At 41.3% G+C, this 23,316-nt stretch overlaps 1 protein-coding gene across 3 annotated transcripts in view; it reads left to right on the forward strand.

The window, feature by feature from the left end:
* Positions 1-4,487, forward strand: part of vrk3 (VRK serine/threonine kinase 3) — a 37,155-nt gene extending 32,668 nt beyond the window's left edge. For all 3 annotated transcript variants that reach the window (XM_078210937.1, XM_078210939.1, XM_078210936.1), the window contains exons 12-14: positions 1,607-1,665; positions 2,133-2,278; positions 4,253-4,487. In XM_078210937.1, coding sequence (XP_078067063.1) covers positions 1,607-1,665; positions 2,133-2,278; positions 4,253-4,258 — 211 coding nt within the window. In that variant the 3' untranslated portion in view covers positions 4,259-4,487. The remainder of the gene's footprint in view (positions 1-1,606; positions 1,666-2,132; positions 2,279-4,252) is intronic.
* The last annotated feature ends 18,829 nt before the right edge of the window (positions 4,488-23,316 follow it).

Consider the following 23,316-nt stretch of genomic DNA (forward strand, 5'->3'; position numbering starts at 1 on the left):
AAGGAGTGCCCGTCATTCCACAACTTGTGGGCGGCACGGTAGCACAGTGGTTAGCACTGCTGCTTCACAGCTCCAGGGACCTGGGTTCCATTCCCGGCTTGGGTCACTGTCTGTGTGGAGTTTGCACATTCTCCTCGTGTCTGCGTGGGTTTCCTCCGGGTGCTCCAGTTTCCTCCCACAGTCCAAAGATGTGCGTGTTAGGTTGATTGGCTATGCTAAAATTGCTCTTAGACTCCTGAGATGTGTAGGTTAGAGGGATTAGTGGGTAAATATGTAGGAATATGGGAGTAGGGCCTGGGTGGGATTGTGGTCGGTGCAGACTCGATGGGCTAGATGGCCTCTTTCTGCACTGTAGGGTTTCTATGATTCTAACTTAATTTAATGGGCCAAGTATTGCTCGGTCCAGAGCAACTGATCAACTGACTGCATTAGCAGCAGGAAAACGTAGAGGATCTGCAAGGGAAAGAGCAGGTGAGGTAATCTTGCCTCTCCTGTCTTTGAGTTAAATAAATGAACATGAAATCTTGGCTTAAAGGAAAGTAGGCAGGCCCCTTCCACATCACCTTTTTTATTAAAGAGAATCAGCTAGAATGCAAATGACTACAGACTTGCAATGTGTTGATTATACTTATGCAAGGGTTTCTGGTTGTGGGCTGCTTTTTAATGTAACTTTTAACTATTTTACCAAAGCCAAATAAATCTTTTGTGATGCACACAGTAAGTCAGAAGATGTGCTGTTTGTGAAGACGGGTTCTATACCATATAGAACAATCTATTATTTGCTGCTTAAGTGTAGGAATGTGTCCCTTTATGGCTACAAGATACAACAGATAAATTGAGATGGTTTATTGAAAGGTTAATTGTGTTTCAGGCTGTGGATAGGCATAGAAAGTATTCTTTCCGGTTGTACCACAGCTTGGTATGACTCCTGCTCTGCCCAAGACTGCAAGGAACTACAGAAGGTTATGAATGTAGCCCAATCCATCATGCAAACCAGCCTCCCATCCATTGACTCTGTCTACACTTCTCGCTGCCTCGGCAAAGCAGCCAGCACAATTAAGGACCCCCACGAGCCCCGGACATTCTCTCTTCCACCTTCTTCCTTCAGGAAAAAGATACAAAAGTCTGAGGTCATGTACCAACCGACTCAAGAACAGCTGCTTCCCTGCTGCTATCAGACTTTTGAATGGACTTACCTTGCATTAAATTGATCTTTCTCTACACCCTAGCTATAACTGCAACACTATATTCTGCACTGTTTCATTTCCTTTATGAACAATATGCTTTGTATAGCGTGCAAGAAACAATACTTTTCACTACGTTGATACATGTGACAATAAATCGAATCAAAACGCCTGTGTTGTGGGAAGGTCAGTTAAAAGCCTGCAGATACTGTCTCTCTGGTATCCCATGCTCATGGACAATTTTTCCCCACACAGGAAATGACTATTGCTTCTCCATACTTGTGACAGAATATATGTAGCATCTGAAGTGTGACAAACAAGACATGCTTGTAGACATTAAGATTTATAACATGGATGTCATTTTGTCCAAAAACAAATCATTTTAAAATGGACTTAGCAGTTTCTTAACTTTTTTTTGCTAGATACAAGGCTGACCTACCAGGTCTTCTCAAGTATTGTTTTGGGAAAAGAAAATTCCCAGGTAAGATCTGAATGGTGGGTTTATGTTTTTTTTTCCCAACCTTCTTGAAATTGTTTACCTAATCTGTGCTCTCATCTTTCCTTGTTCCCTGCTTATTTTCTGTCTTGCCCTTTCTTGTCTATGGGACCTATCTCCTGATCCCTTGACCCTATTCTCACAAAACTGCCTTTCTACCTTATTTAAGACCCTCCTTAAAACATACCTCTTCAACCAAGCTTTGGTCATCTGATAATTTTTCCTTCAGTGTCATATTTCATTTCATAATGCTCCAGTGCAGCACCTTGAGACATTTTATTGTGTTAAAGCACTATGTAATAAGTTGTTGGCCGAACTTATTTTTCCCCAGCTTAAATGGAAGCTATTTAAAGTTAAAAGTTGTGATTCTTATGGAATGAAATATTTGTATGCTGTGTTCTATTCCCCCTCCCTCATTATTAATTTGAAAGGTCAATATTATTAACTTCTAGATGAACTGAAGAAATACCTGCAACAAGTGGTGTTGCTACAATATGATGAGGAACCAGATTATGAAGAATTTAGGAAACAGCTAAGAAATGGTCTTGAAAGGTTGGGCGCATCACCTGATGGTCCAATGAATCTTGCAATAACTACTGTAAGTAAATTTTGGATGAGGATTATCTCCACCTTGACTATAACAGCTCAGACAGTTTGATTCAGAGAATCTCTGGCACTGTGCTTGGGTTTGAATCTTTGCTTGCACAAAAACAGAGGCAAAGAAGAATAAATGAAGTGGTGCCTACACCAGCCGTTTCTCCCTTTCCCTGTGTTAATATGGAGCCTCGCCCACACCTTGGGAGAGGATGTTGCGCATCAACTGAGTTTACTGCTTGGGGCCAAAGGAAGGGCTACACCTATAGAAAATGTCAACTGATGGCTCCCAGTCCTTGACATGGGCTTTGGTTCAGGGAATTTTCAAGTTGACAGTCACAAAGACCCGATTGGCAAGCCCAGAGCCTTGTCTCCCCTCCCAAGAAGACTGAGGATGATAATTAAGGACACAAGCCTGGGGAGTCCATTTCAGTCTGGAGAGTTGGTCCCTGCACCTCTAAACTGTCATTTTCTCCTCCTAAAATTCAAAATTGATCTACATGCTTCCTGCCTTAATTAACAGGTTGGAAGAAGAGATAATGTGCCAAGTGTAACTTTTTTAATGAATAATTAATTGACATTTTTGATGTGATTGTAGAGATTATATTTTCATAAAAGCATAGAATCCCTATAGTGCAGAGGAGGCCATTTGGCCCATTGAGTCTGCATCGACAACAATCCCACCCAGGCCCTATCCCCATATCCCCACATATTTACTCTGCTAAGCCCCCTCACACTAAGGGTCAATTTAGCATGGCCAGTCAACCTAACCTGCAAATCTATGGACTGCGGAAGAAAACTGGAGCACCCAGAGGAACTCCACGCAGATGTGTGGAGAACATGCAAATTGCACAAAGTCACCAAAGGCCAGAATTGAAACCGGGTCCCTGGCGCTGTGAGGTAGCAGTGCTATCCAATGTGCCACCCATTTATTTTAGTTCTGAAATTTTGGGGCCAAGATTCCTGACGAGAGGTATATGGAAAAACCATGACATTTAGGCCAAAAATGATGTGGTAGACTTTTACATGAGGTCAATTTTTACACAAATATATATGATATATAAAATCCTAGACTACTTGGGGCATTGTGTAAAGTCTCAGTTCTTCTCTATAGGAAGGATGTTATGGCAATAGATTCACCAAGATGTTGCCTGCTCCAAATAAACATGGATTTAAAAAACCCTTGGAAAATTGTTGCTGTTTTTGATAGAATGGCAGAGATCGATAGGTAATTAGATAGTGATGTTTTAAAATTATGAATGGATGAGCAAGAGCAGGAAGAATCAAACCATATCTAGTCATTTCAGGGGTTTTGAGCATGATATAAGATTTAATCAAGGAATTAGAGCGTAGAGCTGGAAAAACCTTTTTATAAAAGATACGAAATACACTACCAGAATTGTTGATTAAAGCAGAGAAATGTCAACACTGAAGAATGAGTTGGATAAATGGTTGAAAGAAGTGCGGGGGGCAGCGTGTTAAAGGAATATGAAAACAGAGCAGGCATTTAGGATTAGGACTGCAATTCATGCAGAAGATAAATGGTCTGTTTGAGTTTTACAGTTTTCTTGTAATTCAATTACTTTTAGAATGCTGCAGCAGTGGGAGGCTCTATGTCAACGCTGATAGTTACTGGATGCAGCTGGAAAATCCAAATTTAATTACTTTGGTGTTTCCAGGCTTTATGGTCTTAGCTGAGTTATTATCATTGGAAATCCATTGCTTGGTATTTAAAAATGTATTTTCGTAATAAAATGGTGCCATGACAAAGTTCGGTCTACCGGTGGATCGAGTGTCTTTTACAGAAATCTAGTCGTTGATCCAACTAGATAACTAGAGAAAGGAAACCGGGCTAACTTCCTCCGATGTCGCCAAAAGCCATGAGTTAGCTGCCAGTTTGTTCAAAGTTGTAGCTGTGTTCTCAAAGTACTGGTGTAGTGTGTAATCATGACTAACATCTTCAATTTTTTCTCCCCAGATTTGAAAATATCAATAACCAACTGTGAAGCCAGCGTGATCATGTTGAGATCAATTCTGAAGCATATGACTTGAAAGGTGCATTGTATTTTTTTAAAATCATGCTTTTTACAGCTCTTTTGCAGTAGTTCCATTGTTAGAAGTTTTTTGTAGGAAAATGCATGCTTGTGTGTATTTCATGTTTCAAGATTTATATTTGGTGTTTTTAAATAAAATGGATGATAATTTGGTGAGAAGCTGTTTTTTAGCTGGAATTTTTATGCTGTTTCTTAACTATGGTATTTTGCACTAAAACGTTACACTAATTGACCCCATTGCGCAACTGATCATTTCCATCCCTGCCCCACCTCACAATTATTGCGTAACATGTTTGCCCATAAATAAACTATTTTAATAGTCAGCAGTCTTTGGTCTCTTGCATGAATTAAATTTACTTCTGCAGCAGTTTTCTACTTGCAATCAAACAAAGACAACTATTCAACAGTTTGCATCCTCATTGAAATTGGCTGAGATGATCAGCAACTCCCTTAGCAGATATATGACAACATGCGATTTAAAATATGTCTACAAATATAATCTGTTTAAATTGTATGGAGTTTATCTGAATGCATTTCGTAAAGATGATTATTTTACTGAGCCAAACTGCTTATACACCAACCTCAATGCAATTTCAAATATCCATTCAGTTTTGGTTAGTGGATAAAAATTTCGTCTGAAATTATAATTTTTGCAACTTGTTCACCATGAATTTGAAGGAAGAGAATGACAAGGGAGCAAGCATGACCACAGTTCAAATCAGCTGCAACAAGTTGCTGCCCCTGTGTCTCCTGCGAGAGTGGGGACACAAAGGTCTGATTGGAACTTCTGGAACTCGGGAGTGTTTGAATGTATCTTCTATACTTCTGTTCATAAGAACTTGAGTCAACATCTTCAGGGTGAAATCATTCAACCCAAAAAACCTCAACCAGATTAGACCAGGTGATGCAGAAGATGGGAACTGAAAGTCGAGAGACTCGTGTGAGCATACAAAACACACCATGTTTGCTGACTTTTTTTTTGAGGACCACCCACTGATGGATGGTTAATTTAGGGCTTGGTCCAAAAGCAGATTGCAGAAGATATTCTGGCTACTTTTCCCTTTATGCTTCCGATATAGACTTTATCTACATCAATGCAACCAACACTTGCTGGAAACACTGGAGGGGCAGAAGAGCCCCAACCCGGGAGACTAGTAGCTGGGGGAGTAAACATTGACATGAGACCATAAGTAAATTTGAGTTTTTAAGCACTAAAAGTAGGCACCCATTTTTTTTTTAAAAATGAAATATGTTTTGTATAATCCACACCAAGTGAACAGAAAGAAGTTTTGGTAACCTGAGGTTTACAAAATATTATAAATGTTCATGAGACACTTACAAAGCAAGTTAATAAGCGATGCAATCTTTCCATTTGAGATTGGAATAAAGCTATTGCACTGTATCTAGTTCATTATAAAGGCTGGGCCTTTTATTTTGTGAGATATTATGCTCTTCCTTCCTTGAAGTAGAAAGCCAGCCCTTTTTGAGAGTTCAGTAACTATCATGTTGTGACACGTAAAGAAGGAATTTGGAAATTCAATCCACTGTTTATGTTGAGTATCACTTGGGGTAGTAGGAGGTTCTAAGTGGAATTACAAATGACTTCAGAATTACTAACTACCTGCTTTTTCACCTTTAGGATCCGAGTTTTAGTCAACTTGGGTCTAATGCCATTAAGAACACTGCCACAAATATCTGAGCATACACCCTGAGTCACGGAAAGGAAAACAAAATCAAATTGTGATTCTTGATTATTACCCTATTGTGTGCATGTATACGGAATGAAACTTAATTGTGATTGCTGTAGGCAAAAATACCTCAGACTAGTCGTAGGTCAAAATAGTGGTTTATTTGCACAATTGTGGGAGAGGTCCGATGCCTAACACGGCCTCAGACCTCAGCAAATACAGGTTAAGAACATATATTTATACCCCCCCCTCCCGTCACGTCTGCAGTTTCCCAGGCCCCCTCAGGTTCCCAGGCTGTGTCTTGTCCTCCATCGTGTGAACCTTGCTGCCTTGATGGTTTCTTCATGGTTGTCTCAAGGCCGTGACTGTTGTTGCTCTCTGTGGACACCTGTGGGGCAGTCTCACACAAACAAGTTCACTGGCATAGAGGTGCAGGGGCCTATATACAACAATTTATATATGTTCATAGGTACTTGTATAATTTATATCAGTAAGGATATGATGAATATATATGAATGTATCATTATACAATCACAGAAGGCCTGCACGTAGGCTCCACTGTTACACAGCAGTACATAATATTAAAGAACACACAATGGCTACTAGCTGGGTTAGTCACGTTCCTGAACAGATTAGCCGGGAAAAATATAATTTTGTATATAACAGCTGCTGCCCTTATCTGTTTGGATACATGAAAAACAGGTTCTGCAGACACGAAAACAAGTACCATGCGTCTCACAAACCCTCAAGTATTTCTCTCAAGTGTTACAAAAGTTCATCAACCCTTTCCCGTCTTCATTCCCCCCTTTTGGTCGGGTGCCAGGTCCAAACATGGCCCCATGACTAACTCAAAACCAAAGGTTACCAGCATATGGGCCCAGCTCCTTTGTCAGGAGGTCCGCCCACTCTGCCTGTACACTTGCACCTGGCATAATTCGGGCTGTTACCGTTTTACAGCAGGTGTTCAATAATGCCATACAAACACAGCAAGCAATTACAATTACAATTCATACAATCAATCCATGTATCAGGTATGCACCCCATGACCCAAACCATTGCCCCAGGCATCCCGGAGGGTTATAATTGTGATATTGGTTCCCCTCATCCTGTATTGTTCTTGCCACGTGTTTAATATGATCTGCCAAGCGAGTTTATATTCTCCGAAGCATCGGGAATATGCGTACAGCATTCCGAGCCAACTATGGCACATGTTCCTCCTTGGGAGGCTAGCACATCAAGTGCCAATCGGTTCTGTAACGCCACAGTCCGAATAGCTACGACCTCTGCTGATATTTCAGAGACCGCCGTGCTCACCACCTCAAACCCATCCTTAGTCTCATTTGCAATTCTCTCTCGGATCGAGGCCATCCGTATAAGTTCTTGTGCTGCCTTTGCCATCCCATAAAGTGGGTAGGCTATCATGAAGAACCGCTCTGTCTCCCTAATGGCTCGCTTAGCCCTAAGCAGGTGTATCTCGGGGTGATTCCGTAAGTTAGTGTAATTCCATCTATACTTTTCCGCTATGGCTAACATATGCCAAATAACACGATCCTGCCCAATTCCAGGGAAGCCACGGATAGGCATTGTTTCCACAGACAAATTAGGTACCATTATATGCAGTCATCTCGCTTACATAAGCGGAGGAGAGGCTAACCGGGACGGTGGCTTTGGGGTACTGGATTGTGACCTGTACCATGGCCCAAGTGTCATTAGTGATATCAATCTGCTGTGTACTGTAGCTACAGCCAACAGGTATGGTTCCATTTCTTAGCAGGCAGATAACTCCCCTTTGTTTATTTTTCACAATGAAGTAGGGTGGGGATCCTGATCTGTCGTAGCTGGGCTGGTAATTCTTCTTAAAGGTCGATAAAGTGCACCCTCTGCCCCCTAGCCTTAAAACAACATCACTGTTGCTGACATTAAACGTACCCTGCATAGTGGTACCCAATGGGGTTTTGAATGTCAGTTTCCTTGTCCCTTCCTGGGTTCCATTCTGATTTAAAACTCCAATCTATCATTTTCGGAGCTGATAAAGGGATAGGGAATAAAGGAATTCCTCCCTTTCCTCCGTGCGTGGGAATGTGTGAACAGACCCAGCTCATGTTCAGATTCGATTGTGATGCATACAGATAAGACATATACACAAAGGTGTTCATATAATAGACAGAGTCATCGTTACAAAGATGATCACAGTGCTTCATCTCTAAATCCTCATATTCCATCTATACTTTCCCGCTATGGCTAACAGGGCCAGGGTCGTGAGAAGCAGCATGAAAAGCATCTTATCACTTACTAATAACCCACGCGACCGTTATACAATGGTCGAAGGCTATACCGCCCGCGCGCAACTTCCCGCGAACCCGTTCAGCTTGCTTGGAGGTCAGTTGTTGTCTGTACACACCTGCAATTGGAGTCTATCACATATGTTCCCAATTAGTTTTGGCATATTCTTTCAACTGAATTTAAGGCTTAATATTTTCATATACCTTTCCCTCATGTCTATACAGGCACAGGTATCTTCACTAATTATAACTTCATACGGCCCATTCCATTTTAGTACAAACCCTGATTTGTCAGGTAGTGTTTTCACTAGGATGTCCCGCTGTTGGGACGTCAGGGAACATTTCAAGCTCTCTCTCTGCGTCTGATTGTCTTTTACCAGTTGGGTGCTTAGTTGGGTGCTTAGTTCCAAAACATATCTCCTGATTTTATCTTTTAGTGGACCTACATCGGTCCCACCTGTTATGATGCTTTCTGGTAATTGCATCATCCGTCCTGTCATTAGTTCATAAGGGGTTAATCCGGTTGTCCGGTTTGTGGTAGCCCTTAATCTCATTAGTATGGCGGGCAATACCTTTGTCCACAAAAGCCAGTGCATTATACATTTAACCACATATCCCCCTTCCATAGAAAGCTTAGTGTAAATCAAATAACACTCTGCACCAGCTGCAGTTGGACATCCATTCATTAATCCTATCAAAAGACATTGCTTTCCTCATTAAAATCACATGCCATACAGCTCCAATCTTTATATAATGTATTCTTACATTATATCGAATTTGATCATTTGTTTGACCACATTTGAAAGTGCGATGTTTAAGCAGAAATGATCCTTCTATAGACAGATTTTTTCATGAGGTAAACAGCAGTGTTTCGTGGTCACAGATGCCAATTGTTTATGCAGCCAGAAAAACACAGATAACCAAAAAGTTATAATGAGCTGTGTTCAGTCGAATGCTGCAAGAGTTTTGAGTCTGGCTGCAAAGTCAGTCTCCAACTCTTTCTCTATCCCTCTCTCTCTCTTAAGTAATCCGATGCTTATACTGTATAATAATCAAGTGGCAGTTGTATCATGCCACTTTACACATCATAAATGTGATATCCAACTCTTTTAATGAAAGCCGTTTCTATTTTTAAACTGAGCTCCAGATCAGAATCCCTGCATTTTTAGAACAATAATAGGCACAATACACATAACAATAACAATAGTTACTCGATTAGAAATGTTTTGGTTTGATTCCTAGCTGGCTAGGTTTTAAGCTTTGCAGTGTTTTTATATTTGGAACACTTTGAACAATAGATGACACATGCAATCCCAACGGCAGTATATAGTTTTAACCAGTTACAGAATACTACATTATCAGAACTATCATCAATGTTAGATGATGTAATTTGTTGCATGCTATCGGAACATCATACAAGCCTTGAATTTCATATTGGTCCAAATGTTATTTAAAACTAACTGGCAACACAAGTTCCAATAATTCATGGTGTTCAATGGTTGGCAACAAATGCAGATTAAAAATACTCAATGACAACATCTTTATCTGTATCAACAACTGAGGTTTTAACTGATTAATCTCCCGCTGGACCTTGGAGTAATCAGAACTACGATGCATTTCACTAATTTGATATACTTTAAACTGACGCATCAACAATATATTCACCTCAGTCTTTTGTTCCTGAATGTCTTTTTGTTTCACAAAATTACTTATTATTATTTAACTTCTCCACTACACTCTTATAATTTCAACTTCAAGACAAGGAAAGAGCACATGGTCCTTCCAAGGTTTAACTCCTTTCTTAACATTACAACATTAAAGCGAACAACAACAAAACATCCACTTTGTTAAACATGGACACATATGGAAGCTTCCAACATTCATTCAAACTTAACATCTTAAACTGGGATGCAAGTAAAACATTTGAGAATACAGAACGTTGATTAACAGTCGCTTTTATTCTGCTGTCTTCCAAACTGTAATCAAATTCAAAACAGAAGTAAATTCAAGAAATCTTATCACTTTAATCTCTAACAGTTTGTAACAAACAATTCCCCAGCTCATTTATTCCACTGAATTATTTCCCTCATCTCTAATTATATTGATTTGTCAATTTGGTATTATAGGCGGGCACTCCCTTTTAGCCCATCTGTCATTTAATACAGCTTCCAACCTTCCCATATTCCAAGTGTGCTTCGTGTTCAGAACTACTCCTCCAGTTTCATGGTTGATTCACTCCTTCGCATATCCATGGAATACATTTAAATTAGAATGCATTATGGCAGTGGCATAATTCCCATCATTAAACACGCACTCCCATTCTACCTTATGTATCTCCCTTCTCTGTTAAATTTCGACTTTATGTCTTGAAATTACCGCAAGTCTTATAACACGAAGATCTATCCTGTCTAGGACAAGATGGGTTAATTCTCTGCTTGTTTCAGTAGAGAGGCGGAGGGGTAAGTTCACTCAGATGAACATCATCACTTCAAATACGCAGGAATAAGTCTTTCCATTTATCTTTTCATTGTCAGTTCTTTTAAGAATATATTTTCAAATTCAACAAAAGCCTGATCCAAATAATCCATTTATTTTTATCACTTTCAAATATCCCTACTAAATTAAGACATTTACACTTTCTTACAGACTCTCCGGTCTAAGCTCAAAATGTGCATAATTAATTATTTCTACAGCTCTGCCTTTGTAATCAACACAGGCAGATACAAGATCGAATCTACTGTGTGCTAAATGGTTAACTCTCCTTACGACTCTTCAGATGTAATGTAATGCTATTTTTCCCACATTCCCCAAATCTCTGTCCGATGCACTATCGTAAAATTTCTACTGGGGAAAGTAATTTATTAAAACTCACACTCAGAGCAAACAATTCACTTTGATCTGCTATACCCTATTCCACCACATGAGACTCTCGATCACACACTTTCACCTCTCTTTCTCTCTTTTCCTTTGTCAAGAGAGAGACTTACAGCCTGCTAGTTTTTAACCCTTTACCCCCTTTAGTCTATCACGCTTCAAACTAACCAAGTTAGCCTGATTTGAGTCCCTTCTGTCTTTGCAGCGGCACTGGCGCTGGTGTCTGTCATATTCATCGGGGCAATGACGGCGACCTTAGATTTCTGGTGATTATCTACACTGGGTCGATTCCACCACTCCTGTTCATCCGTATCGGTATTTTGGAACAACATTGGCAAGCCAAATACCTCCGGTTTTTTATCTTTCCTTTGTTCGGCTTGCCGTACTAATCCTTTTTTCTCGGTCTCGTATTTCCTTTGCAGTCTCTCTTGATCTACTCTATCTCTTTTATCCTTCTCATACCTCTCACATTCCCACTTCAACCTTACCCAAGTTTCCCTCATTATCACATACACTGATCCCTCTTCTACATGCATTCTTCCCCCTCTTAACTGTTTTGTTGTGGTAATTCTGCCCCAGTAAGTAGGAGCATTTCCTAATACCCTCTGAATCTACCCTCTGAATCTCTGTTTTAAACTGGGTGAAGGGTTTATAATTTGCTTTTGGCCGGGCACCAGTTCCTCTTCGGGTTACTGGCGCTAAGTTGTGTTCTAGCGCTTCCCACTCCTCTGGAGGAGCGGTTGGTCCCTGTTGTGTGGACTCTCCATTGTTTTTCTTCTAACACTTGGTTTCGTTTCTCCAATTCTCTTATTCTGGATTCTAACTCTCTAATCTTTTCTTTATCTTGCTCAATTAGTCCAGCTAACTATGTAAGGATGAGAAAAGTATGTAAGGATGAGAAAACGAGGTTCAGTTGGGTCCATTGAAGGTTACGAGTTAGCAAGGAATAAGCTGAAAAAAGGGCTTAGGAGAGCTAGGAGGGGGCATGAGAAGTCATTGGCGGGTCAGATCAAGGAAAACCCCAAGGCCTTTTACTCTTTTATGTGAGGAATAAAAGAATGACCAGGGTGAGGTTAGGGCCGGTCAGGGACAGTAGTGGGAACTTGTTCATGGAGTCAGAAGAGATAGGAGAGGCGATGAATGAATACTTTTCTTCAGTGTTCACCAAGGAGAGGGGCCATGTTTTTGAGGATGAGAGTGTGATACAGGCTGATGGGCTGGAGGAGGCGGATGTTCTGAGGGAAGATGTATTAGCAATTTTGAAAAACCTGAAGGTCGATAAGTCCCCTGGGCCAGATGAGATATATCCTAGGATTCTTTGGGAGGCAAGGGATGAGATTGCAGAGCCTTTGGCTTTGATCTTTGGGTCCTCACTGTCCACGGGGATAGTAGAGGACTGGAGAGTGGCGAATGTTGTTCCTCTGTTCAAGAAAGGAAATAGGAATGACCCTGGTAATTATAGGCCGGTTAGTCTTACTTCGGTGGTTGGTAAGTTAATGGAAAAGTTACTGAGGGATAGGATTTACGACCATTTAGAAAGATGCAGCTTAATCCAGGATAGTCAACATGGATTCGTGAAGGGTACGCCTTGCCTCACAAATTTGATTGAATTTTTTGAGGAGGTAACTAAGTGTGTCGATGAAGGTAGAGCAGTTGATGTCATATACATGGATTTTAGTAAGGCGTTTGATAAGGTCCCCCATGGTCGGCTCATGAAGAAAGTAAGGAGGTGTGGGATAGAGGGAAATTTGGCCAATTGGATAAGTAACTGGCTATCTCATAGAAGACAGAGGGTGGTGGTGGATGGAAAATTTTCAGACTGGAGACTAGTTACCAGTGGTGTACCACAAGGATCAGTGCTGGGTCCTCTGCTTGGAGGAAGGGGCTGAAGGGTGGATCAGTAATTTTCAGATGACACCAAGATTGGTGGAGTAGTGGATGAGGTGGAGGGCTGTTGTAGGCTGCAAAGAGACATTGATAGGATGCAGAGCTGATCCGAAAAATAGCAAATGGAGTTTAACCCTGATAAATGTGAGGTGATTCATTTTGGTAGGACTAATTTAAATGTGGATTACAGGGTCAAAGGTAGGGTTCTGAAGACTCTGGAGGAACAGAGATATCTTGGGGTCCATATCCACAGATCTCTAAAGGTTGCCACTCAAATGGATAGAGCTGTGAAGAAGGCCTATAGTGTGTTAGCTTTTATTAACGGGGTTGGAGTTTAAGAGCCGTGGGGTTATGCTGCAACTGTACAGGACCTTGGTAAGACCACATTTGGAATATTGTGTGCAGTTCTGGTCACCTCACTATAAGAAGGATGTGGAAGCGCTGGAAAGAGTGCAGAGGAGATTTACCAGGATGCTGCCTGGTTTGGAGGGTAGGTCTTATGAGGAAAGGTTGAGGGAGCTAGGGCTGTTCTCTCTGGAGCGGAGGAGGCTGAGGGGAGACTTAATAGAGGTTTATAAAATGATGGAGGGGATAGATAGAGTGAACGTTGAAAGACTATTTCCTCGGGTGGATGGAGCTATTACAAGGGGGCATAACTATAGGGTTCGTGGTGGGAGATATAGGAAGGATATCAGAGGTAGGTTCTTTACGCAGAGAGTGGTTGGGGTGTGGAATGGACTGCCTGCAGTGATAGTGGAGTCAGACACTTTAGGAACATTTAAGCGGTTATTGGATAGACACATGGAGCACACCAGGATGATAGGGAGTGGGATAGCTTGATCTTGGTTTCAGATAAAGCTTGGCACAACATCGTGGGCCGAAGGGCCTGTTCTGTGCTGTACTGTTCTATGTTCTATGTTCTATATCCACAGATCTCTGAAGGTTGCCACTCAAGTGGATAGAGCCGTGAAGAAGGCCTATAGTGTGTTAGCGTTTATTAGCAGGGGGATTGAGTTTAAGCTGTGGGGTTATGTTGCAACTGTACAGGACCTTGGTGAGACCACATTTGGAATATTGTGTGCAGTTCTGGTCACCTCACTATAAGAAGGATGTGGAAGCGCTGGAAAGAGTGCAAAAGAGATTTACCAGGATGCTGCCTGGATTGGAGGGTAGGTCTTATGAGGAAAGGTTGAGGGAGCTGGGGCTTTTCCCTTTAGAGCAGAGGAGGTTGAGAGGCGACTTAATAGAGGTTTAGAAGATGATGAGGGGGGATAGATAGAGTGGACGTTCAGAGACTATTTCCTCGGGTGGATGTAGCTGTTACTAGGGGGCATAACTATAAGGTTCGTGGTGGAAGATATAGGAGGGATGTCCGAGGTAGGTTCTTTACTCAGAGAGTGGTTGGGGTGTGGAATAGACTGCCTGCAGTGATAGTGGAGTCGGACACTTTAGGAACTTTCAAGTGGTTATTGGATAGGCACATGGAGCACACTAGAATGATAGGGAGTGGGATAGCTTGATCTTGGTTTCGGAAAAGGTTCGGCACAACATCGTGGGCCGAAGGGCCTGTACTGTGCTGTATTGTTCTATGTTCTATGTTCTAACTGATGTATTAACACTACTCCTATCTTCTTTGTCTTGTTTCTCTTTTCTTTATCTATCCACTTTCTTTGCTGCTCTAAGGTCCGGGACGTAAGCCAGCCATCCTTTTGCATCCTCTTTATTAATGCTTGTTTCTTTGTAATGTACACTTCAACGAGAGGAGCTGCAGATCCCCTCATTACTTCATTATCTGCCAATTCACAGACTGCACTACCCCTCTTTGGAGCTCTACAGTGCCTGACAAAGTGACCTAGTTTCCCACAATTATGGCACGCACCCTTTGGTTCAGCTCCTCCACTGTTTGCACTAACATTTTCCTGTTTTATTTGTGGGTATGGTTTCTCATCTGGTCCGTCTCTAATCCCAGATGCCCATTCTACTAATTCATCATAAGTCTGGGTATTGAGAACTCCCATTTTAAGGATTTTCTGGTGAGCTGGCGACAGCCCGTCTTTAAATGCTTGCAGAAAGGCTCTATCTGTTCGGGCAGTTTCGGGTATTCCCCAACATTCTTGGTATACTCTAAAGAGTCGCTCCCCAAATTCGGAGGCTCATTCACCCCTGTGTTGCTTAAAATTGGTAATTCTGGACCAATTGGTTGGCACATTACCCGCTCCGTCACTCATTAATCTCCACTTATCCTTGGGCAAGTGGCCCATACCAACTGGTGCAAATATAAATGGAGCCTTCCCAGCGATGCCAAAACTTGTTGTCTTTCTTATGGGGTAAAGGGTTTATATCGGGCGGTGGGACTCTGTAATGTCCCACCCAGAGTTATGGGAGCAAGATCATGGACCTCTTCCTCATCGGGGTCTCCCACTGGTACCATGGGTTGTACGACCGGCCCATAGGGAGGCAAGAATCCGCCAGGGTCCTCTACTAGTTGGTTGTGCTTTTCTAATTCTCTTTTCGCTTTAACATCAGCCCATTTCTTACCCAAGACTGAGACCTGTTCAATTAATCCGGCCAATTGGTGAACTAAGAGAACTCCAATTTTCCTGGTTCTGTCTTTCTTTTCTTTTTCCGACCATTTTCGTTGTTGGTCTAGTGGGTGGTCTAAATCCCACCCCACTTTGTTCATCTGTTTAATGAGTTTCTCCCTCTTAGTCATATATTCATTTATTAGGGCCCCCGGGGGCCCCCACTGTCCTTGTCCCGCCATAACATCGATAAGGTTATACTCACCACCTGGAGTCTTCAATCTCCTTTTTCGCTCTCCCCTCACAGGTTGCCCTTATCTGAGTTCGGTGATACCTGTCAGGGGTGATCAGATCCCTCCGTACCACCACTTACACAATATTTTTATTAAGCCGGCTTTCACATGAAGGCTTTTCCTTCAACTCCGGCGACCACTCAGACAGTTTCTATCTAACACTCACGTCTGAACATCACACCTCAGGCAACCTTTTCAGACACTAACACCCATTTCAAGTTCCTAACATCAGCGTGGGGGATTTAACCTCAACATTCAGTTTAAGGCTCAGTGCCAGAGTCAATTGCCTCCTTGTCCGTATGTGCTCAGTTCAGACGTCTTTCATCAGTTCAGACACTCTCTTATCACAGATGATCACCCACTATATTTTGACCCACTTCATCAAGTTCAGTAATCTATTCCGGTGTCCCGGTCGTGGCCATTCGACCGGACCCGTAAACAGATTCCCGGGTTTCGGCACCGATTGTTGTAGGCAAAAATACCTCAGACCAGTCGTAGGTCAAAATACAGTGGTTTATTTGCACAATTGTGGGAGACGTCCAATGCCTAACACGGCCTCAGACCTCTCAGCAAATACAAGTTAAGAACATATATTTATCCCCCCCATCACGTCCGCAGTTTCCCAGGCCCCTCAGGTTCCCAGGCTCTGGCTTGTCCTCCATCGTGTGAACCTTGCTGCCTTGGCGGTTTCTTCATGGTTGTCTCAAGGCCATGACTGTTGTTGCTTTCTGTGGACACCTGTGGGGCAGTCTCGCACAAACAAGTTAACTGGCATACAGAGGTGCAGGGGCCTATATACAACAATTTATGTATGTTCGTAGGTACCTGTATAATTTATATCAGTAAAGATATGATGAATATATATGAATGTATCATTATACAATCACAGAAGGCCTGCATGAAGGCTCCACTGTTACACAGCAGTACATAATATTAAAGAACACAAAATGGCTACCAGCTGGGTTAGCCACATTCCTGAACAGATTAGCCGGGAAAAACATAATTTTGTATACAACAGCTGCTGCCCTTATCTGTTTAGATACATGAAAAACAGGTTCTGCAGACACGAAAACAAGTACAATGCATCTCACAAACCCTCAAGTATTTCTCTCAAGTGTTACAAAAGTTATCAACCCTTTCCCGTCTTCAGTGATGGATTCCTTTCTTAAATAACCATCTAACCTATCGCACAGATGAATCATTGTTATTGGGAATTGTACCATTGTTGGTGTACCCCAGCAGCTGGCTAGTACCTATTGTGAGAGAGGTATCTCTCAGTCCTTGGATGTGGGGCATTTGTGAAAATCTTTTTTTGTTTTCAGTTAACTCACCGAGAACTACACTATTCATTTTGTGCAAAATTCAACTTAAGAAAATACTTTTGTATGGTTTTCTCAATCTTTAATATTCTGACTGTTGCTGTTGCATATATGGACTTTGAAAAAGCATTTGACAAAGTATCATATAATAGATATGTTAGCAAATCTAACATTGATTTAGCCCATTGAATTAAAGACAGCATGGCTTGAAAACAGTGAGTAGTGGTAAACATTTGTTTTCAAACTGGAGTGAAGGATGCAGTGGTATTCCCCAGGGGTTGGGATTAGGATCTTTTTGGTGAATGTTATATAATTGTGATTCAAGCAAGGTGTAAAAGGGTAATCCAGTAGCAAAAGAAAAGAAAAAGTCATGTTGAAGGAGCGTTCCACTTAGTGGATATACAGATGAATGCAGCAACATAATTGAATCTTAATTGATTCATTGTTTGTTTTGGTTTGAATTAATGCAGGGTTCTGTTTGTGTTTTCCCTTGGGATATTTCAGAGTGGGGCTTGATCAGGCTGATTGACAGGTAAGGCCATATGACTGGGTACAGCTGGGCTTACTCACAGAACTCAAGCTCAATCTGATTTTTGGGAGAAGATGTGCCTTTCTTTTGCTCTCTCTCGGGTGGGGAGACTGGAATCTGCCAAGAAATAAGCCTTTTCCTCTGAGATTCTACTGTTTGGAGGTGGAGCTTTCTCTGGAAGTTGCTGCGTGAGAATTAGAAGATAGGTGTCTGTCTGAATCACTTTCTAGAAGTGTCAAAAGACTGGAATTCTAATACCTACCAAAGCATTTTTGGTTTTTATGCTAACTGGTTCTAAAGAAGGGACTTATGACTGGGAAATGCTGCTAAATTGGCACAATAGAGATAGCTAGCTGTTAATTATATTTTGTCATGTTTAAATGTTTTAACTGGTCAAGGTTATGCTAATTCTTTGTTGTATTCTAATTGTGTTCTTAACTTTTGTTTTTGATAAAAGCTTCCTAGTGGGTCACTTGAATCATACCCAGAATGAAACACCTTGCTCATCCTAATGCCCAAATCAAATGTAAAAGTTAGGATCTAGGCTAACTTCATAAAGCTCCTTGGAGTTTCTGATCATAGAAATCATAGAAACCCTACAGTACAGAAAGAGGCCATTCGGCCCATCGAGTCTGCACCGACCACAACCCCACCCAGGCCTTACTCCCATATCCCTACATATTTACCCACTAATCCCTCTAACCTATGCATCTCAGAACACTAAGGGCAATTTTTTTTAGCATGGCCAGTCAACCTAACCCGCACATCTTTGGACTGTGGGAGGAAACCGGAGCACCCAGAGGAAACCCACGCAGACACGAGGAGAATGCGCAAACTCCACACAGATCTGGTCCTTAACAAAGAATATGTTCAAAGCTGCCTTAAACCACTGCCTTCATACCACTGACTGGGAGAAGAAAGCTGAGGACTGCTCGACATGGCTCTACTTGGTCCATCAAGGTGCAAGCAACTTCGAGGCTCAGTGACCTGACAGCGAGGCAGAATGGCAGAGGAACACGAGGGATACCAACCTACGGCTGCAACTTCCACTCTCCACGCAACAACATGCCCCCACTGTAGAAGAAGCTGTGGATCCATAATTGGGCTTCTCAGTCATCTGAAGACTCATCAGGTCCAAGGGATGTCCTTCTCCATTTTGAGGGACTACTAGCAACAATGAAGGATTTTATAAGATATGTCTGGTTCAATCCATTTTGAGATGCCGAGCAATGTTTCAACACAAGGGGTATAATGCCTAATTAATTGCAGATTGGTCTGTTTTCAATGCTGAGAAAATATCCTCATTGCAAGTGCTGGTGCAAAACTTCAGGGTGAAGGATAACAATGAATGAAGATGGGTACATTGACTTTGTCAGTATATTTCCTTTAAACTTTCACTAAAGCAGTCCCCACAATAGCTTGTTCTGTCAAGTGACTTATTGAAAGCTGTCAAGGATGCAGTATGTTTCACTGCAATTCATAAATAGCTGACATAAAATTGAGCTGAATTATAAAATTGTTTTAGAACTTGAAACGTACACATTTTTTACTTCAATAAAGTTTTACCACTGAAGCAAGCAAATAAATCAACATTTGTATCATTCAACCCTTGCAACCTACAGCTGGACACCAAATGCAGATGTTTCCTGGTGATACATGAATACACTCAATCCAGAGGCACAGGCACCATGCTATCTCTTGCACATGCTACTGAACTGATTGGAGTCGTGTGCCAGACCGACAAGCATCACTTGAAAGAAACATCAAAAGCAAACCTCACAATGAGTGACTAAAAATTGGCAACCTGCTTCCTGTCACTTAAGCAAGCTTTTTCTTTGTAAAGCGACCAAGTTTTTAAAGTTTATTTATTAGTGTCATAATAGTGTCACAAACATTAACACTGCAATGAACTTACTGTGAAAATTCCCTAGTTGCCACACTCTGGCGCCTGTTCGGATACACTGAGGGAGAATTTAGCATAGCCAATGCACTTAACCAGCACATCTTTGGGCTGTGGGAGGAAACTGGAGCACCCGGAGGAAACCCATGCAGAAGACATTGGGAGAACATGCAAACTCCACACAGACAGTGACCCAAGCCAGGAATCAAACCCGGGTCCCTGGCGCTGTGAGGCAGCAGTGCTAACCACTGTGCCACCGTGCATTACAATTCTCAGGATAGGCTATTTATTTTCAAGAAAAATGACAAGTTTGTTAATTGAGTGGGACAGTTGCATTATCTATCAGTACCCAGTGAAGCCATTGTAAGGAACAATAGTTTTAATGATTTAAAACAAATGTAAATTCCTGATTCTTGTGGATGCGGTGTTGCTTGGGATTCAATGGAATACCATCAAATTCATTTGAAGATCGATATACAATGTAATTTTTTTTCTCTCACCAACTGCTAACCAGCTAACTAGAAGTTTATTGTAACAGAAAAATAATGAAGGAAGAATACAAAACAGCTGGTAAGTTTGCCTAACTTAATGACTTCCCTTAATGCCTACCTTGATAATGTATTAAAATTGTCTGCTATATTATTATTCAAAAAGAGTTAGGGGCTATATTTTGTACATGTAAGTATCCAGCATGTCACATCATTCACTACTACACTATAGTCAATGTACTGAAGCAACAATATATAATTCCTCAGAGCATGGTAAGATCTGGAAAAATACATTCAATGAATGCTACATCCTTTAACTGATAGGAAAGAAAGCTTTAGGTCTTTTCAAAAACTGGCAAATGAATGAGGGCAACAGTAAAAGTCAGGACAAAAGTCTCCAACTAAAGTCAAAACATTGGATCCACCAATACAAATAATGCAGCCAGAGGCAGGAACCAGGTTAACATGTTGACAAATTCTTAAGATTGAGAAATGTAGCCAACAAGTATAAATTCAAAGAAACTGATGAAAGGCTGCTAGATCAGCACATTTAGAGATCTGCACACCTTAATGTGCAAAAAGCTCTGATTGGAAAATACAAACTTCAGAATGTCACAGCCTGTTGACACTATCAGAATACATGAAGCCACGAGTAGACTAGTGAAGACGCTGGCTACCCAAACAGCTAACCTTCAATTAAATCCAGGGACAGGCAGCTGGTTTTGAGCAGCAACAGCAGTAAAACAGCAACAAAAGAATGCACATCAGACAGAGCGAAAAATGTGCAAGAGCATGGATGACACCATGAATTCACAGGAGAAAATGTTCCACAGTGGATTAAACTGCGGAACTTTTGGAAAGCCCAATCACGGGAAGAGATGCACAGGATGAAGAAAGAAGCTGATAAATGGATTACCTAAGGCAGAGCAACTGGGTGAATGAGAAGGAAAAGAAACCAAAACATCCATGATGATGATGGTGAGTTTGAGGACACAATAGAAATTGGAACCTGCAAGAAATATGTGTGTGAGACAGTTCAGAGCAATGAAACTCAGTGTGCAACTAATCAGATCAGGAAGAAAGTGAGAAATAAGCAAAATCCAAAATCAGAAGCAAGGCACAGAATAACATAGTCCCACTCCAGAATATACAAGATCTTTCCTGAAAATTTGAAAGGAAATGGTTACCCAAAGAAAAATGTTCCGAATTTGAGCCACATCATGTTGATGGCAAACAGTGGAACTATGATTTGACAGCAACAACCCAAATCAGAGGAACTTGTAAAGGAAAGGACAATAACTGCATATTCTATGTCACTGAAACAGTATAGCCATTCTGGGGTTGAGTAGATGCAAAGTGCTGCAGCTGATCTCAGTCAGAGATGAAGGAGATGACACTGAGTTGAAGTTAGTGCACCCATTGAAAATCGCCTCTGTTCAGAAGATAGAAAGATCTGGTTCAAATGTATCCAGGATATTTTGATGAGACAGTTGGATGCTGTGAAGATTTTGAGTATTACATCAATGATCCAAAGAAGAAACAAGTGATTTATCTCCCACCTCCAATCCCAATCGAACAAAAATGAAACCTGAAAGAAAGCTTCAAGACGAAAGAAATGAAAATGATTGCCAGAATCACAGAAGCCACAGATTGGATAAATTCCGTCATGGTGAGAGAGACGCCAAACATACATTTATGAATGTTTCTGGATTCCAAAGCTTTTAATCAAGCATTTCAGAGGAATCACTACCCTGCTGCAACATGGAAAGAGATCATGCCAGCACTGGTTTTCAGCAAACCTGATGCTAGAAATAGCGATTGGAGAATTAAGGTTGATGAGGAATCTTCACTGTTGACAACATTCAGCAGCTCTTCGGCTGGTACAAATTTCTGCTAGTTTTTGGCCTTAAATGAGCCAGGATGTGATCCAACAGAAAGTAGACAGTACACACACAAGGGATGCAAAAGAACAGGCAGCATAGCTGATGATATCCAGGTCTAAGGTGTAGATAAAAAGACCATGACTATCATAACATGAAGCCATGGAGGGAACTGGAAAGTTGGGAACTCGAGCTAAATTCAGATAGATGCACTGTGAAGGTGATAGAATGTGAGCTCTTCAGAATGGTTTACACACACAACTCAGCTTGGCTCCATCATGAAAAAGTCACAGATCTCTCTGGCATGAAATTTCCAAGCGGCAAGAAAGGATCATGAAGGGTCCTTGTCTTGATCCATTACGAGTTCTTTCGTATCTCACGTCAGAGCACATTACAAATCTATGAGAGTTAATCAGAGGTGCCGCGTACCAGTGGTCAGCGTCACATGAACGAAGTTTCCACAAACTCAAAGCAATAGTATGCAAGGAGACATGGCTGTCATTTTACAACAGAAAGATACCTCCCCCTCTACAAATCCATAAGTCGATGCTCCTACTAAAGGACAGAGAGTGATGAATTCCAAATCCACAAGATAATGGCACAACATTATACCACCTGAACAATACTGTGAAAAATGCTCTTGAGAAAAGAAAACAAGCTATAAAAGACTCTTGAGATGTTCAGTTAATAGATCATCTTTAGTTTAGGAATATGTCAATGATTGGAACAATTATATTGGTATATAAGGGCATTATATTTTTTAAAGATAGAGGAAAAAAGTTAGGAACTATGTTGCTATGTGTATGTATACATAAGTATCCAGTTTGCCACATCACTTACTACTGCATGACTGTCAGTGTACCAAAGCAATACTATCATTCTGCAGCACATGGTGAGGTGTGTAAAAATACATTTGATGAAAGTGTCAAGGATTTGTTTAGCCGTAACAGTAACAAGGATTAAAAAGACCTGAAAGTAGAAATCTGCCTCGCACAGTAACAGTCAGCTTTTCCAAGAGCAGGCAAGCCTCTAAAAGTAGTCAGGGCATTTCAAAGACATTTTTTCTATACTGTTGTGTTGTTGGGTTGGAGTATGGGAAAATGATAATGGAAAGTAGAGAGGTAGTGAACGAATTAAACAGTTATTTTGCATTGGCCTTCGCCATAAAGGACACATGTAACATCCCGGAAATAACTCGATCAGGAAATGGAAGGGAGGGAGGCAAAATTACAATCACCAAGGAAGTGGTATTGAGCAAATAGCTGGGAGTGCAGGCTGACAAATTCCCAGGTTTTTATGGACTTCACCCTAAGGTCTTTAAAGGAG

Source organism: Mustelus asterias, chromosome 4, assembly GCF_964213995.1.
Source record: "Mustelus asterias chromosome 4, sMusAst1.hap1.1, whole genome shotgun sequence".
Lineage (NCBI taxonomy): Eukaryota > Metazoa > Chordata > Chondrichthyes > Carcharhiniformes > Triakidae > Mustelus > Mustelus asterias.